The sequence below is a fragment of the Gossypium arboreum genome, chromosome 1 (assembly GCF_025698485.1).
Source record: "Gossypium arboreum isolate Shixiya-1 chromosome 1, ASM2569848v2, whole genome shotgun sequence".
Lineage (NCBI taxonomy): Eukaryota > Viridiplantae > Streptophyta > Magnoliopsida > Malvales > Malvaceae > Gossypium > Gossypium arboreum.
In genome coordinates this window covers 89739094-89756260 of record NC_069070.1, presented here as the reverse complement: position 1 = coordinate 89756260, position 17167 = coordinate 89739094, and the positions used below count along the sequence as shown (strand labels likewise).

Below are 17167 nucleotides of genomic sequence, written 5' to 3'. Positions count from 1 at the left end.
AAACTAGACGCGAAAGTATACCTGAATCCATGAATTCCTTGAAGTTTTACCGGATCTTGGGGATTTGATCTTCCAAATTAGCACACAAGAACTTCAAAGAATATTTGCTCTCTCTTTCCTAATGATGGGACATTAGAAAAGATATATTGTGTATAATTTGGGGACAATAACCCTAATATTTATAAATTTGGCATATTAGTTCTAATCAATTTCTAATTAGCCCATCATTAATTAGAATTTGATTAGAACTCAATTACTAGAGTATCTACACATATTTAACCCATACTTTATTTAATAAATGAAGTCCAATAAAATTCTAACCAAATTAGATCACTTTTAATTTGGGCTAACCTATCATGATAATAAATAATAACATGTAATTACCCTTATTATATATGTGATGTCTATATTTTCTAATAAAAAACCATAACCGAAAAAAAAAACTGAGTTTTAATCCATTAATTGACATTTTCAGTTAAATTTTTATTTGCGTTTCCTTATTTTTCTCTTTGGTTGTGTCTTCAGCTAAAGCTTTATGATTCTAGGTTTTCTTTATCCATAATTCTTGAATTTGAATTAGTAAGATAGCATCTTAATCCTACAGGCATTGGTGCAAATGAAGAACTCGTTCACTCGCTTTCTGACAATTTTACAAGCTTCTGAGCATCATCGAAATGCTTAGGAGGCAATGCTCCCGTTCTGTTGGTTGTTATAATGAAGCAGCTTTTCACCATGTAGAAAAAAATAAAAATAAAAACTGTTTTGGACTAAAGGACCCTAACTTTAATCAAAATTCCAAAAAAGAAAAAATACCACTTGTCAATCACGTCAATAATAATGGATTAACCTATTTTTTTACAACAGTGATTAATTTCAACAATTAGAGTGATATTGAATTTTGTTTACCTTAATCAAAACTTCACTGATTAAAAGGTATATATCATTCTCTAGAATGGCAAGACATTCAGTTCACCTTGACAGACAATTTACGGTAGAAAGCATTTATATACATTTCCACCATTCAATAAAATTTAGTTTGAGTTCTATGAGGCACAAGGAATTTCTGGCTGACTGTTGCCATGAATGGCCTCAAAGACCTCAACACAAGCTTTCGAGAATCCCATTAATGCCTGAAATACATTGGGAAGGCTAGTTTTTAGATTGCTTAAAATCATGGTCTTGCTTAATTGGACTGAGTTTAGATGTTTGCCTTTCTCCACATCAACTCGCTTCTTTAAGGCTTCAGTTTTGGCACGCTTCAATGAAAGAGGATGCTTTGGGCTCAGCGTGGAGTTCATATCTAAAGTTAATACGCTTCCCTCAACCTTTTTCTCCATCTCAGTCAGTGAAATTAACTCCTTCTGCAACCTTTTCTGAAGCTTCTCATATTTTCTTTTCTGGTTGTGCTCCACAGCCTGCTGTTGGATTATAGATTGGATAGCCAACAAAAAACTCTTAATGGTCTCTGATGCCACCTGCATGCACCGTAGAGATATAACTCAAAATGATAGCATAGAGGAGATAATTTAACTAAAGAACTGCTTGAGCACCATATCCCTAATACTTGTATAGTAAAGTTTACCTTATCAGGTAATTTTTCAAAACCAAGATGCCATTCTTCACAAAGCCTACGAACTGCAGATGAGCAATGACTCTGCTGCTGGTTGCTTACAAGGCAATCAGTAAGTTGGATCCACTGGCAGAGTGTTCTTAAATACTCTTGTTGAGATTTTATGAGCCTACAGAAGCTATAATACCAGAAAGAAACCTCAGTTTCAAGCTGAGCTGTAGCCTGAAGACGGGATTCAGTAGTCAAATCCATGCTTAAATGATCAGTGAGATGATTCAACTGCTTTGAAATATGGTTCTGAAATTGATGAGATTTGTACATCATTTTCCACATCCCCATCAGACTGTAATTGGGAAGATTAGACAATTTGAGCAAATTCAATCTTATACACTACTGAAATATAAACCATAATTCAAATAGTTCAATCACCCCAAGATGATTAAAAAAAAGACACCTAATCAATAACTGCTTAAGGCTTATGGACAATTTCACTAAAAACTGAAACAAGACACGGAAGATAATTTAAGTTGGAATTATAAATAAGAAGATTTCATCATACACATATGGTTTTTTCTTGAATTAATGTATACTTGACACCTTGTGAAAGCCCCTTCAAAAATAAGTGAATTTCCAGAAATCAAATAATGCTAAATTACTTTGGTAATGAGGACCCTATCGACAACCGCATCACACCAGAACTTTGAGGTTTTTGGAGTATCTCTTCATTTAAGTATCACCAGGGCAAAGCTAGAATCTTGGAATTTGGAGGGCCAATTTTTTTTTTTTTTTTTTTTGGGGGTACAAAGTTAAAAATTTTACTTCAAAAGGACTAAAATTGCACTATGAATAATGGTAAGAGACCCCATTTAACCAGGGGGTCAAAGCCCCTGCCTTCTCCCCTAACTACGCCTTTGTGTATCACTGAACCGGTTAAAGAAATCTAAATATGTACTCATGTAGCATAGCAACCAGATCTTACCCTGAAGTTAATGCAACCAGTTGTGGGTAAAGCTCCTCATCAATTAGCTCCAATATAGATGAACAGGCTGTACTTATTGAATGTTGCAAGCGTGTCATGTCATTCTCCAGATTCTCAACACTTGATTTGATTTTCTGAGTCTTGGTCCAGTCATGGTTTTCATCTTGCTTTTGGAGCAACATCAATTTCTTTTCAAGCTCCAATTTGGTAACTTCTTCCTCCTACAAACATCATTATCACATTAGGATAAGACTCATACAGAAGTCAATATGAAACAGAAACCAAGGCAAAGCATGGTCATAAAATAGTCAATATATAGCTTAAAAGATTCATACCGATGTATGCATTAAAAGATTCTGACATTGCCACCAAAATCACAATCAATAGCACATTATAATTTATTCAAGTTGTAATCAAATGACCAGGCTAGGTATCACTCTTACCTTTACTTCCTTGTAAAGCTTCTGCTCTGCAACATATAGCTTATCAAGAGTAATGCAATGAGCTCCAGGATTGCATGGCTTGCTATATCGACACTGAAAAGCATCTCTTGCAAGCTGAAGGGACTTAGAAGACCAGCTCCATGACAACGCACTAAAAACCTTTGCAGAATTGCTCCTGTTTCCTGTAGTGTAGACAAGTTTGGAAACAGTGTGCATTTATTACAACACAATGCAGCCAGCCAGATACTGGCTATTTGATGCTCAAATCACTTATTACAAGATCAAATAACAATTACCAAAGTAAAAAGTTCATTAGTATTCACTTTAAGGCCTAAATTGGTATCCATATTGCCAAGAGAAGAAAAAAGCACAGAAGCATGAAGACAAATATAATTCCAGTTTCGGCTTAGACAATTGCATCAGATAGAGCTTCCTATCCATGTTTTTACCATAAGAAAAAAAAAAAAAAAGAAGCACTTAAACATAGGGAAATGATACTCGTAAAATAACAAATCATTAAAAGGTTTGCTTACTTTTGTTTTCATTGAGTTTCCATGGAAGAGAATTGTTCCCTATGTTGATGTCTGTAAAAACAGCTATTTCCTTCCCACCAGCTGATGCCTTCAAAAAGTAGTCATCTAAGTCCTTCATAATTCCCTCTAAGGTCTTGTTGTTCTTCAATACTAACATGGCTACATCTGTCGAATCTTTATTATACCAGCTCATGATTGATGAGCTATTATCAGCTATTTCCCTTCGCAGAGACCTCATAGGGGGAGTATTTATGGCAAAACCTTCGACAAGTTCTTCTCCAGGATTTTCATCCTCAAACTGCATCCTACTCTCTGCCCAACTTTCCTCCTGAATTGGTTCCACTGTTTCACTCTGTTTTGGATGATGGAGAGGTGAAGTAGACTCAAAAAGGTCCCAATAGGTCCATGAAGAGCTTGCAGTAGGAGGTGGTGGGGTAGAACACTCATCCTGATTAACCTTTGCGCTTTCATCTTGGGCAGCTTCGATAATACCATTTTCACCGGCCTTTCTTGGATCAGGACTAAAAGAAGGTGGTGGCGGAGGAGGAGGAGGTAATGGGGAAGGTGGAGAGGGAGGTAATGTCAAGCAATGAGAGGTATTTTCAAGTTCTAATGAGTCGGACTCAGTAAACTGTCTCAGGGTTACACCAGTATTCTTCAATGCCCTCAAATATGCCAACTGGGCATCCGCAAATTCTCCTCTATATCCCACCAATTGTTTCATAAGCTTCTTCCGCTCCTTACAAACCTGCACCCTCCCTTCTCTCTGGATCCTTGAAGCAGCACAACCCATTTTCTCAATCAGGGATCATTAAAGTATCTACTTTAACCTGCATTACACAAAATCAAGCCCATTTCTCTACAACTTAAGTGTTGCTTATAATGCTGAAAAAGAAAAAAAGTAAGACCCAATCCTATTTCTATGGTTAATCATGCATTCTATTTCCATTAAGCTGAAATGATCACAACCATAAAAAGAACACACCAACGCCCTAAAAGGCAAATTTGTATTTCTCATACATATGAATTCCTTTCCGGGAAATTCAAAGATCTCAAATATCGCAAAGCGAGTAGTTAATCTCAAAGAAATTTTACAACTCATGCGTTAACAAAGCAGCAGTCAGGTTCCCTTGGGTAAAATGATACTCGTAACCACAATCTGTTGCTTCTGCAGGATCTTCATACCTTACTTTTACGGTTACCAAAGGCCTCATAGAAGACAAAAGAAAAAGACTAGAAAACAAGAAAAAGAAACCAGTTGCTTTGTATGCTATCATATCATCTACCTACCATAAAGTAGCAATAGATTCAAATGGATGCCTTTGTCCTTAGGATTCTAACAAGGTTTCTCAATCAAAGTGATCATCAATATAATCAAAGATCAAAACTTCAAACCTAAAATTCTTACATTACATGCCTTTCAACGACCGCTGATTCAGATCCTCAACAAGGCAAAAAAAAAAACAAAACAAAAAAAAAGACGCACCTAGCTTCCAAAATCTTTATTGCTCAAACTAAAGCTGCAATACAGCAATTCCAAGACCAAAGAGAAAAGGGTTCCTCAGTAAGATAATTTTGAGTAATATCTAAAAGGAAAGAAAAGGTAGAAAAAACGACAAGAAGACAATGTGACTGTAATAGAAACTGCCAGAGACAGAGACATGCTTCTTCTTTCTTGTTGGAAAACTAAAACAGTAAAAACAAAAGGAAGCAATCTACCTTATGACTGAAGCAATGATAAAGAAAAAAGTCAAAACTCGAAACAGAGGGGAAATGAGAGGAATTGCAAAAACTTATTAAAACTTAAAAGATGAAAAGCACCCGCCACCAAAAAGAAAGGTGAAAGACTTCTTATTTGCTTAGCTTTCCAGAGAGAGAGAGAGAAAGAGAAAGAAAAAAGAAAGAAGCATCAAGTGAGAAGAGCTCACCCAAAGACAAAAGCATCCAAAGCAGAGGGAAGAGCTTAAATTTTGTAGATAGGCACAAATCTTAATCATCGATGTAACTCAATATGTAACTCAATCTATATCTTTGGATTTGGGGGAGCTCAACTATAAATAGATGTCTTCACATTTATTTGTATTCACTCAATTGCAAACCTTCAAAGTAATAGTTTATTTTTTTAAAACATTTACTCAAATACGTGGTATGTGTTATTTTTCTGTGGCTTCTTATTCATTTGCAGCTTATTTTTTCTTTCGATTTTGCTTCTACTTTGCTTTGGTGCCTTAGACAATTTTTGTAAGAATTCTCATTGTTCGAGAGTAGGCTCAGTTAGGCAGGAATTGAACCCAAGGAATTACCTAAGGCTGTGTGGTTTGCTAGACTAAAGCTCTAGCCTCGTGACAGTTGGTATCTGAGCCAGTATTCGAAGGCACCAATTGAGATGAAGAAAGGATGAGACAATCAAAATGTCCCGATGGAAACCTATGAGAGGCCAAGAAAAATAACAGATCGAGGGATATGTTGTTGGTTTTGGAAAATCAAATTGTCAATCTCGAGATATCCATAGGTGGTGTGAAGGAAACATTCAAGGTAGTTGAGGGGCGTATTGAAGAGTTAGACTTGATGAGAGTGCAGCTTAGGGACTATGTGGTGGAGGCTTTTAATGCCAATTGGGATGTGATGAAAGAGGCTCTAAATGCCTCCATCGATGATCAAACTGAGAAGCTGACTAAGAAGAATAATGCTCTCAAAGCTATGGTCGTGGCTTTGAAGGAGAAAACTAAGGCCATGATGGAAAAAATTAAGGAGCTTGAGGGAGAACTCGTTGTGTGCAGAGTTGCTATGGGAAAAATGATGCTAGCTTCAGTCCTTAAGTAGCGCAAAATGGATATCCCCAAGTCGAAAGAGTTTAAGGGATGATGTCTATAAGAGATGTGGACAATTTTCTTGTAAAACCCCTAACCCGTACTCATCATCGAAATAGGGTTTTGAAGTATTACTAAAATATTTAGAACATTTTACAGATAATTTATGCAGATTACTATTCATTTATCGAAATCAATCAAAACGTCCCTTACTTAGACCCTCGAGGTCCAATACGAGTATTAGAATCAAATCGATACTTAATCGAAAACTCATAAAGATTTTCAAAAAACTTCAAAAATTTTCCAAGGTTGCAGGGCTCACACGCCCATGTCCCTAACCCGTATAACTCTCTAACTTTTAAGGCATGAAGAAATTGAAGTCACACGGCCAAGTCACACGTCCGTGTGCTAGGCCGTGTGGTAAATTTTTATTTTTGAAATTTAGGTGCAGTTTTCACATGGCCATGTAACACGCCTGTGTTCAAGTCCGTGTCAACCACATGGTAGAGACACGGGTGCGTGTCTCTGCCCATGTGCCCAATTCAGAGCATTCTGCTTCTCATTTTTAAGATGTAGGGGACACACGACCGGACCACATGCCTATGGGACAAGTCATGTGTCACACACGGCTAAGACACACACCCGTGTGTCTGTCCATGTAGACAAAATAAGGCCATTTCCTAGCCTCATTTGTCACCCAAAACTTACCATTTTCCTGCACCAAAACTCACAAGCATATATTCACCAATCCAACATCATATTCACACAAAATTTGACATTAATCATATGGTATTATTTCATGCATCAATGGATATAAACTTACTTTTATCATAAACTATTATGTTAACATAATTCCAACAACTAACACATAATAAGCACTTATGTGATTACCAAAATATTACTTCAAAAATAGTCAAATTTAGACCTTCACTAGCCACTCTAATGGCTAGATTACAAGACCACAATTACAAGCCATCATTGGCCAAATAAGCTTATACATACCATTATACCAAAATGAGATTTCTATTTAATGTGATAATGGATAGTGTGATGATTACTCCGATTGACTTCCAACCTTCGCAAGCTTTTGAGCATTATAAAATAGTGAAAATAAACAGAGTAAGCATTTTATGCTTAGTAAGTTCGTATAACGGAAAATAAACTTATTGGTCATATTTATTAATACAAGTAAACATAAATATACATTCTATCAATTTTGGGTAAGTTACCTAAACACATACACTTATCCAAACAAGTTAGTTGCATAATCTCACATGAATATCAAGTAAACATAGATGAGCTCATCACATTACAAACTTCTATTAATTTCACCTTTCTACAATTCAATAGTCTTTTCCGTCAAAGTATTGAAATCTCGATGGATGTTAGGGTAATATACACATGTGCAAAAGTACCTATTAGGGTACATAATAAAAAGGCTATAACACCCTTCACCTATATTCAACGCCAGAATAGGGTTACAGAGTATTACTAGACTTACAATACTTTTAAAACTACATTTCATATACAATTATCAATTTGAATACAACAAAATCATAACCAATTACAGTGTCCCTTAAACGAGCCTAAGAGGCCTTAAATGTAACACCCCTTACCCGAGTTTGAGGCCGGGACTGGGCACGAGGTATTACCATACTTAATCACATGCATACAATCGTTTCCGAATCACCAAGACTTGATCAAATTTAAAGCTCTTTCGAACTTTATTTAAACTCCTTCATATGGGCCTACGATGCCTCAAACTTTCATTGGAATCCATTTGGAACCAACTCGGGTCCTTAAACCGACTAAATAAAAATAACTCTTGAAATAGGGCACACACCTGTGTGGAAGGGCAACACGCCCGTGTGGTCATTATAACATGGCCGTGCTAATTTTCGTGTGACACATATGGCCTAAGCATCTAGGGACACCCTCATGCCTTATTCCCATGTGAATTAAATTCAAAATTCGAACCTACAGGGGTTTTCACACGGCCTGAAACACGCCCGTGTCTATGGCCTGTGTCTTTCAAACGACCATGACATGCTTGTGTCTTATCTAGTGTCTAGAAACCTTAACATTCTGTTTTTGATTTCAGTACCCAATTTGGGGCACATGGCCAAGGCACACGCCTGTGGCCAGAGGTCGTGTCCTCCATACGGCTAAGACACACGACCGTGTCTCTACACGTGTGTTTACTATCATGCATTTTGAGTTGCAAATTTTACGTGCAGGGGACACACGGCCGAACGACACACCTATGGGGCTGACCTTGTGTCACAGAAAGCCTAGACACACACCCGTGTGTCTACCCGTGTGGACAATATAAGGCTATCTACCAAGCCTTTCCCATCCTGAAACACAATCTAACATCAACCAACGCATCAAAGTTATTAACTTAATATGATTTATCAACCAAACAACCATAGTTAAGGCCCATATACATTACATATATTCAACTATGCCAACAATTTCACATTCATGAAAGACTAGCTTGCATTCACATAATAACTTCAATATTAGCCATTTTCCATGGCCTTATACAAAATGAATCAAATGCTAAAGTAAGCCAACATATTTGGCCAATTAACAATGACACAAAACTCAAAAGTCAGAGTCCTATATATGCCATAATCAAAATAAAAGATCTAACTATACCAAGTACTTTGATTGATAGTGTGATCGATGCCTCTGACGTCCATTGATCCACGAGCTAATTAGGCGGCACTATAAGAAAATGGAAAGAAACGGGGCAAGCATAAAGCTTAGTAAGCTGCATGAAAATAAACAACAACTACTTATCATAAAGCAATATGCTCATAACCTTTCATAATTTATTCATGAGTACCATGATTAAATGTAAGTACAACTTACTCATCACCATCCAATACAACTCATATCGCATACATTGAGCGCATATCTCATTCATTTTAATTAGGTACCTGTACCACTCATCACATGATCATAACTTTTCTCATTTTGATATAAATCATAAACCTTTTATTTGACCATTTGGAATACAACCGGATACTCAATAGCCCTAACATGTGTTAAGATACCGACGCCATGTCCCAAACATGGTCTTACACTGGCTTTCATATAGCGAAGCCGATGCTATGTCCCAAACAGGTCTGGCTTTCATCTATTGGTGCCGATTCCATGTCCCAGACAGGTCTTACATTGACAGACCACAATCTGACGCCATATCCCAGACAGGTTTTACACTAGCTTGTATATCGCGAGGCCGATGCATGTCCCAGACATGTCTTACACTAGCTCTTGTCTCAATACCGATGCATGTCCTAGACATGTCTTACACTGGCGTAAATATCTCGAGGCCGATGCATGTCCCAGACATGTCTTACACAAGCTATCATACTATGGCTGATGCATGTCCCAAACATGTCTTACACTAGCACACATATCACCCATTATCACGGTACAAATATCCAAGTTTATTCCAAATGTTCAACAAAAGTCTTTACTACGTAAATTTCTCAACATGTATTCTCGCATTCAAAATTAAGAAAATTTAGGCCATATCCACTCAATTACACATCATAAAGATATAGTTGTATTATTAACATACAACTTACCTCGATATTCAAAATATGACGACTATTTCGGCTTAGTCCACTAGCTTTACTTTTTCCCGATCTAGGTCTGGATTTTGTAATTCTTCATCTATAATGATGAAAATTCACACATTTAATCATTTTATTAATCTAGACACTCGAAAATTCATAATTGAGCAAAATGACCATTTTGCCCCTAGATTTTCACAAAATGACCATTTTACCCCTAGGTTTGAAAATCAATTTTTATCATACTTTCTCACTAACCAAGCCTAGGCGATTAGCTTTTATACTAGAAGCAGCCTACAATTCTCATTATTTCACACATTTATCACCTATTTTACAACTTATGCAAAATGGTCCTTAGTTAGGGTTTTCATGAAAACTACTTCACAAAAGTTGTTTATTACACCACCATACTCATTTTCTTACATAAATTTTCAGAAAACAACATGAATACACTCATGGTAAAACCCTATACTATCAACCATTTTACAAAATAGTCCCCTCATTTTAAAGCTCATGTTACAAGGGTTCTAAAAGTATAAAAATCATCAAGAAAAACCCTCAAGATCACTTACTTGTAGAGAGATTAAGTGGCTGAAATTTTCAAGCTTTCAAACCCAAAAAATGGCTAAATTTTCAGTGGAGAAGAAATGGTGAAAAGGAATGATATCATCTTTCTTTTATTTTATTTCTATTTTAGTCAAATAAGCTACCAAAACCCTCTTAATTTGACATTTTGACCATTCTTGTCCCCATGGCCGGCCAAGCACTATTTTTAAGGTCTATTTCCCTTTAAAAACCCCAAATTTTGGTTCTCTAGCTATTTGACACCCTTAGCTATCAAAATAGGACTTTTGCACTTTATGCGATTTAGTCCTTTTGCACGATTAAGCTCTCAAACGCTAAAATTAATTCACCAAATTTATCATGCACCTTTATAATCATGTCATCACACATAAAATAATATTAAAATAATTTATAGGGCTTTGGAATAGTGGTTTCATAATCACTATTCTGACTATCCCCAAAATCGGTCTGTTACAATTCTCCCCCCTTAGGGATTTTTGTCCCCGAAAATCTTACTGATGAATAGATTCGGGTATTGGTCTCTCATGGTCTCCTCGGGTTCCCATGTGGCTTCTTCGACTACATGTCTATGCCATAATACTTTAACAAGTGCTATACTTTTATTCTTCAATTGTTTAATCTCTCGAGCCAAAATCTTAACCGGCTCTTCGCCATAAGTCATGTCTCGCTGAATCTCAACCTCAGTTGGCGTGATCACATGCAAAGGATCCGATCTATATCGACATAAAATTGACACATGAAACACGTTGTGAATCTTTCCCAATTCTGAGGGCAAAGCCAATTGGTATGCTACTTGTCCAATTCTCTCGGTCACCTCATAAGGTCCAATAAACCGTGAACTTAATTTGCCTTTCCTTCCGAATCGGAGAACCTTCTTCCATCGGGATAACTTTAAAAACACTTTATCCCCGACTTGAAACTTGATCTATTTCTATTTCAAATCCAAGTAGGATTTCTATCTATCCGATGCGGCCTTTATACAATTACGAATCACTTTAGCCTTTTCTTCAGTTTCTCTGACTATGTCGACCCCGTGAATCTGATTCTCTCTCAGCTCGGTCCAATATAAAGACGTTCGGCACTTACGCCCATACAAAGCTTCATAAGGCACCATTTTCAAACTCGACTGATAACTATTGTTGTAGGTGAATTCCACCAGCGGTAAATACTTTTCCCAGATGCCTTGGAACTCGAGAATACAACACCGCAACATATCTTCTAAGATATGAATTACTCTCTCTGACTGTCCGTCGGTTTGTGAGTGGAAAGCTGTGCTAAAGATCAATTTTGTTCCAAAGCCTCTTGTAATTTCTTCCAAAACCTCGAGGTAAACCTCGGGTCTCTATTTGAAATAATCAACAAGGGCACTCTATGAAGTCTCGCAATTTCAGAAATGTACAAGTCAGCTAGCTTATCGAGTGAGTAGTTTGTACATATCGGGATAAAGTGGGCTGACTTTGTCAGTCGATCAACCACAATCCACATGACATCTTTCTTCTTCGGGGTCACCGACAAACTCTCACAAAGTCCATAGTAATTCGATTCCACTTCCACTCGGGAATCATGATAGGTTGAAGTAAACCCGAATGTACTTGGTGTTCGGTTTTCACTTGCTAACAAGCTAGACACTTAGAAACAAACTCTGAAATGTCTCTTTTCATCTCCGACCATCAGTACATTTTCTTCAAGTCGTTATACATTTTCACACTACCCGAGTGGATAGACAAACAACTACTATGTGCCTCTTGTAAAATCTTCTGAATGAGCTCATTATCCTTGGGTACACAAATTCTGTCTCGGTACATCATACAATCGTCAGTACCAATACTAAAATTTGATTCATTTCCCGCCTCACACTGAGCCATTTTAGCTTGCAAGTCCCTATCACCTTTCTGAGCCTCACAAATCTCTTGAAGCAACGTTGGTCTAACCTTTAACTCGGGTAAAACTGAACCATCCTAGCATGCTTAGCCACTAGGCCAGGCGTTCCTTCATGCTAAAACTCAGCCTAATTTATTAATAAGGCCTACTACCCAGATTTCCTTAAGAGGCCAAATTTAAGAATTTTGTGGGCCGAACCCTGGACTTTTCCCCACACTATAAGCCCTTCGTTACTTATTTAATTACCAATAATAATAATTTTATAAATATATCTAATAATAAAATTTCAAATAATCTGATAAATAAAAATTTTCATAAAATTTTTCAAACATACATCTGATAATATTTTTTTCTAATAGTAATAATTTTATCCCATAATACTAATAAAATTTAAAATATCCGTAATAATAAATACAGTAAAAATTTGCTAGTAGTAATTCAAATTTTTTTTTCTTAAACGATAATATTTAAAACTTCCTAATTATTCAGGTTTCCTTCTATCCGAATCCCAGACTCAAAGCCCAACTCTTCTAGGCTTATCAACACAATCATACAATTTGATTCAAGCATATTAACATACATATTTAAGTTACATGAACTTACCTTGAAAATGATTCGTATTTCAATGTGAACTAATCTGAAACCTTTTGCTTTTATCGATCTAGTTTTGTTGTTGGTATTTCTGGATCTATATGGATAAATTTAACTATTAATCTATCACATTTCATTTACATTTGCATTCTATTACATGCTAGGTAAAATTACCATTTTGCCCCTATCTTTCTTAAAATTTTTGATTTCGCCCCTAGGCTCGAAAAATGAAATTCATTAAATTTAACTGTAACACCCCTAACTCGTGACCGACGCCGGTGTCGGACACGAGGGGTTAACGGCCAAATCCTCTCAAGATACCAACCAATTTGACATTACCAGTCAGGCTGGAAAACTGCATCACCGTCGCCTTAAAAATCATATCTCGAGTTTCAAAACTCGGAAACTGGTTTCGTAAATTTTCCCTGAATTTAGACTCATATAACCATCCATGGATTTATTTTTAGAATTTTTGGTTGGGCCAATTGGTACAGTTTATTAGTTAAAGTCACCCATGTTACAGGGATTGACTGCTCTGACCTTTGCATGTTACAACTTGGATATCTCTCTGTACAGGGCTTTAATACTGGTTCCGTTTATTTCTAATGAAACTAGACTCAAAATGGAATCTGTACATATAAGGCATGACTCCTAATTCTTTCTGGATAATTTATGGTAAATTTTAAAAGTCGCGACAGGGGACCCAGAAACTGTTCTGGCCCTGTCTCACGAGAACTTTAATATTTCTCAGTATACTGCTCATATGGTCATTTCGTTTCGTCCATATAAAAATAGATTCATCAAGGTTCAGTTCCATAATTTACTCACTATTTAATTCTACTTCTACTATTTTTAGTGATTTTTCAATCTCATCTCACTGCTGCTGTCCGCAACAGTTACTGCATGAACTATGCCAATTTCATGAATTTTCCTTGGCCTTAATCATCCATCATACATGACACAAATTATGGCCACCTTATCAAAATTAGAGTTTCTAAGACTCGTGGCTATAGGTTCTAGCATCCCACTCGGCGACCACATAGGCCATTTCACATGGCTTAAAGTTTACTACCCACAATTCAACAAAATATAATAGCCTATACATGCCAAATGTTCTTCAACAACAAAAACAATACCACAAGATTTCAGCCGTTGTGATGACTTCAGCGACGGTCCCGATCACGCAAACAATACGAGTCCGAGAGACCTAAAATGGGTGACAAGAAAAACACCGAGTGAGTTTACAACTCGATAAGTCATAAGCATTCATCAATCCACCGATAAAGTTACTACAACATGTACAACAAAGCGAGGCTAGGTACTCATCCATATCGAATCTATACCATAATACCTCGGACCTTTCGGTCCAATCTCGTACCAAATCATACATCCACATTTCATATTTTACACAACAAGATAATCGAAGCATTTTTACACATTAACTCATTTTCCAGCACAACCATACAATTTCAATCATCACATAGATTTAAGGCTTATCAAATTCAACCCCAAGCATGAGCGTATTCTCTATTCGTCATGAGCTCGAGGTACTTACCCTATCCGCTGTCCATACTCAATTCAATGGAGACACACCTCCATATATATAGAGTACGCACACACAGTGCTTACTACTCGATTTCGCACACTTAGTGCCACGTAATTTAAGCCCGCACACACAATTGCCATACCCTCCGAGCTCGCACACCCGGTCAGTATTTTTCCACTTGCACACATAGTGTCATATTTTTCCAGCATGCACACTTAGTGCCTTATATTTCCAGCACGCACACTTAGTGCCATATATTTCCAGCACACACACTTAGTGCCGATCTCGTCACCGTACACACGTATTGCCCGCACACTTAGTGCCGAAAGCAAACTTTCTACACATTTCACTATTTCTTTTACATTCAACAAATGTCATCACTCCATACACATACATTTTCATTTATATATATATATACCATCCCATTAAACACAATTGCATAAATTTTACAATCATTTAAGCAATATCAAATACGTGCTTAATGACTTACCTTGTTTGGGGTAGAACGGTTCCAAATCGGCTACTCGTTTGCTTTCTCCTTTCCTTTATCCAATCTAGTTCCCCTTTGCTCTTGAGCTAAATCAAACAAATTTACTTCTCAATCTAACACATACATACGGCAACCATACACATTTCAGAAACCAATTCATTCGTATCATTTGTCCATACATTAGCTTTTAACACATTCGGCCACTAGGGCAACCTATTTAACTTTTAAGATTCATTTCTAATTTTAGTTAAACAATGCCGAATGCCATTAACTACTAATGCCACACACACATATGCATAAAATTAACCCATACATGACCTATAGCTCATTCGGTCATTCATCTTTCAAGCCTATCAAAGCTTCATATCACACTTCCTTGGCCGAATACACATACAAGCACAATTTAGCATTTTTATTTATTTCATGATACATTCGGCCTTGGCATAATTTCATTAAAAGTCCCTATTAGCCACTTCACCCTTCAATTTTATCATCTACTTAACATTTCATACTTATCATGCTAGCGAATATTGTTTAATCAAGTTCAACATCCTCATATACGGCATTAGCATCCAAACAACCTATTTGAACATTTAACTAATTCAAGCTTCACCCATCCACACTTATTCATTTAACATAAAGAAAATAAATCAACCCCTTCACTATCAACCATGGCGAATGCTTCATGGGTTTAAGGTAGATTCAAGAAAGGAACTCATAATTATTAAGATGTAAGCAACTACCCTTGTTCATCTAGATTTAGTATGAAACAACAACTATCACCCTTATCAATCACCATAGCGAAAACCTTACTCATTCCAATATCAAAATTTCCACATGGGCTACAAAAATAGCTTGATATCTCACCCAAGATCAACTAAAATTTCAAGAACTAGTCTAGACTACTTACCTCATTATCACCCTAGGATGGCGAATACTCCCCTTTCATCCACTCTTCATTTTCGGTCAAGAAGAAACAAAGGAATGAAGCCTTTTTTTCTTTTCTATTTCTTTTATTATTTCCTTTCTTTTACATAAAATAATGACCACTTCATGGAAATTTACCACATATTGTAATATATGCTCCATCATGGCCAGCCACTATGCATAAGAAAAGGAGTATTTGACATGCAAAACCACTATTTTCACTACATGCTTTAATAGGTCCTCATAGATTAACCTATCACATTTCTACAATGTTTCATATAAGTCCATTTTAATAAATTCACATAGAAATGATCAAATTAATGCATGAAACTTTCATACATGCATTTATTAACATCATAAACATAGAATATAACAATTAATTATTTATAAGACTCGGTTTCGTGGTCCCGAAACCACTTTCCGACTAGGGTCAATTTTGGGTGTCACAACTCTCCCCACTTGAGAAATTTTCGTCCCGAAAATCTTACCGTAAATAGGCTCGGTATCGCTCTTTCATACAGATCCTCAAGTTCCCAAGTGGCTTCTTCAATTCCGTGTTTATGCCACAACACCTTCACTAACGGGATTTTCTTATTGCGCAACTCTTTTACTTCACGCATCATAATGCGAACGGTTCCTCTTCATAGCTCAAATTAGGTGAATCTCAATCTCGGATGGAGCAATTACGTGCGATGGATCGACCTATATCGTCGAAGCATCGAGACATGAAAAACATTGTGAATCTTTTCGAGCTCGGGGCAAAATCAAACGATACGCGATGGACCGACTCGTTCGGATATCTCATATGGCCCGATGAACCTCGGGCTCAATTTGCCCTTACGGCCAAATCTAAGCACTTTCTTCCGGTGAGACTTTGAGAAATACCTTGTCTCCAACACGATATTCAATATCTTTTCTTTTCAAATCCGCATCGACTTTTGGCGATCCAAGCGACTTTCAAACTTTCACGAATTACTCGAACTTTTGCTCGGCATCCTTAACCAAATCAACCCGAAGATTTTTCCTTCACTAAGTTCATCCGAATAATGGGGTACGACATTTACGACCGTATAAAGCCTCGTAAGGCGCCATCTTGATACTTGATTGAAAGCTATTGTTGTAGCGAATTCAACCAAAGGTAAATACCGTTCCCATGCACCACTAAACTCAAGGATGCAACATCTCAACATATCCTCGAGTATTTGAATTATCCGTTCGGATTGAC

The 17167-nt window shown here is 36.8% G+C and overlaps 1 protein-coding gene across 4 annotated transcripts; it reads right to left on the bottom strand.

The window, feature by feature from the left end:
- Positions 1 to 896: 896 nt before the first annotated feature.
- Positions 897 to 5574, bottom strand: LOC108483721 (protein ALTERED PHOSPHATE STARVATION RESPONSE 1). 4 transcript variants are annotated; one of them, XM_053029328.1, is made up of 7 exons: positions 5245 to 5491; positions 5012 to 5045; positions 3526 to 4355; positions 2993 to 3174; positions 2550 to 2770; positions 1583 to 1913; positions 897 to 1475 (listed from the first exon to the last, which is right to left on the bottom strand). In XM_053029328.1, the coding sequence occupies exons 3-7, from the start codon at positions 4316 to 4318 to the stop codon at positions 1044 to 1046; spliced, it is 1959 nt and encodes a 652-aa protein (XP_052885288.1). In that variant the 5' UTR covers positions 4319 to 4355; positions 5012 to 5045; positions 5245 to 5491; the 3' UTR covers positions 897 to 1043. The 4 variants fall into 4 exon arrangements, with proteins under 4 accessions (XP_052885288.1, XP_052885287.1, XP_052885285.1 ...); XM_053029327.1 differs by lacking the exon at positions 5012 to 5045 and having other exon boundaries at positions 5454 to 5574; XM_053029325.1 differs by having other exon boundaries at positions 4934 to 5491.
- Positions 5575 to 17167: the final 11593 nt, after the last annotated feature.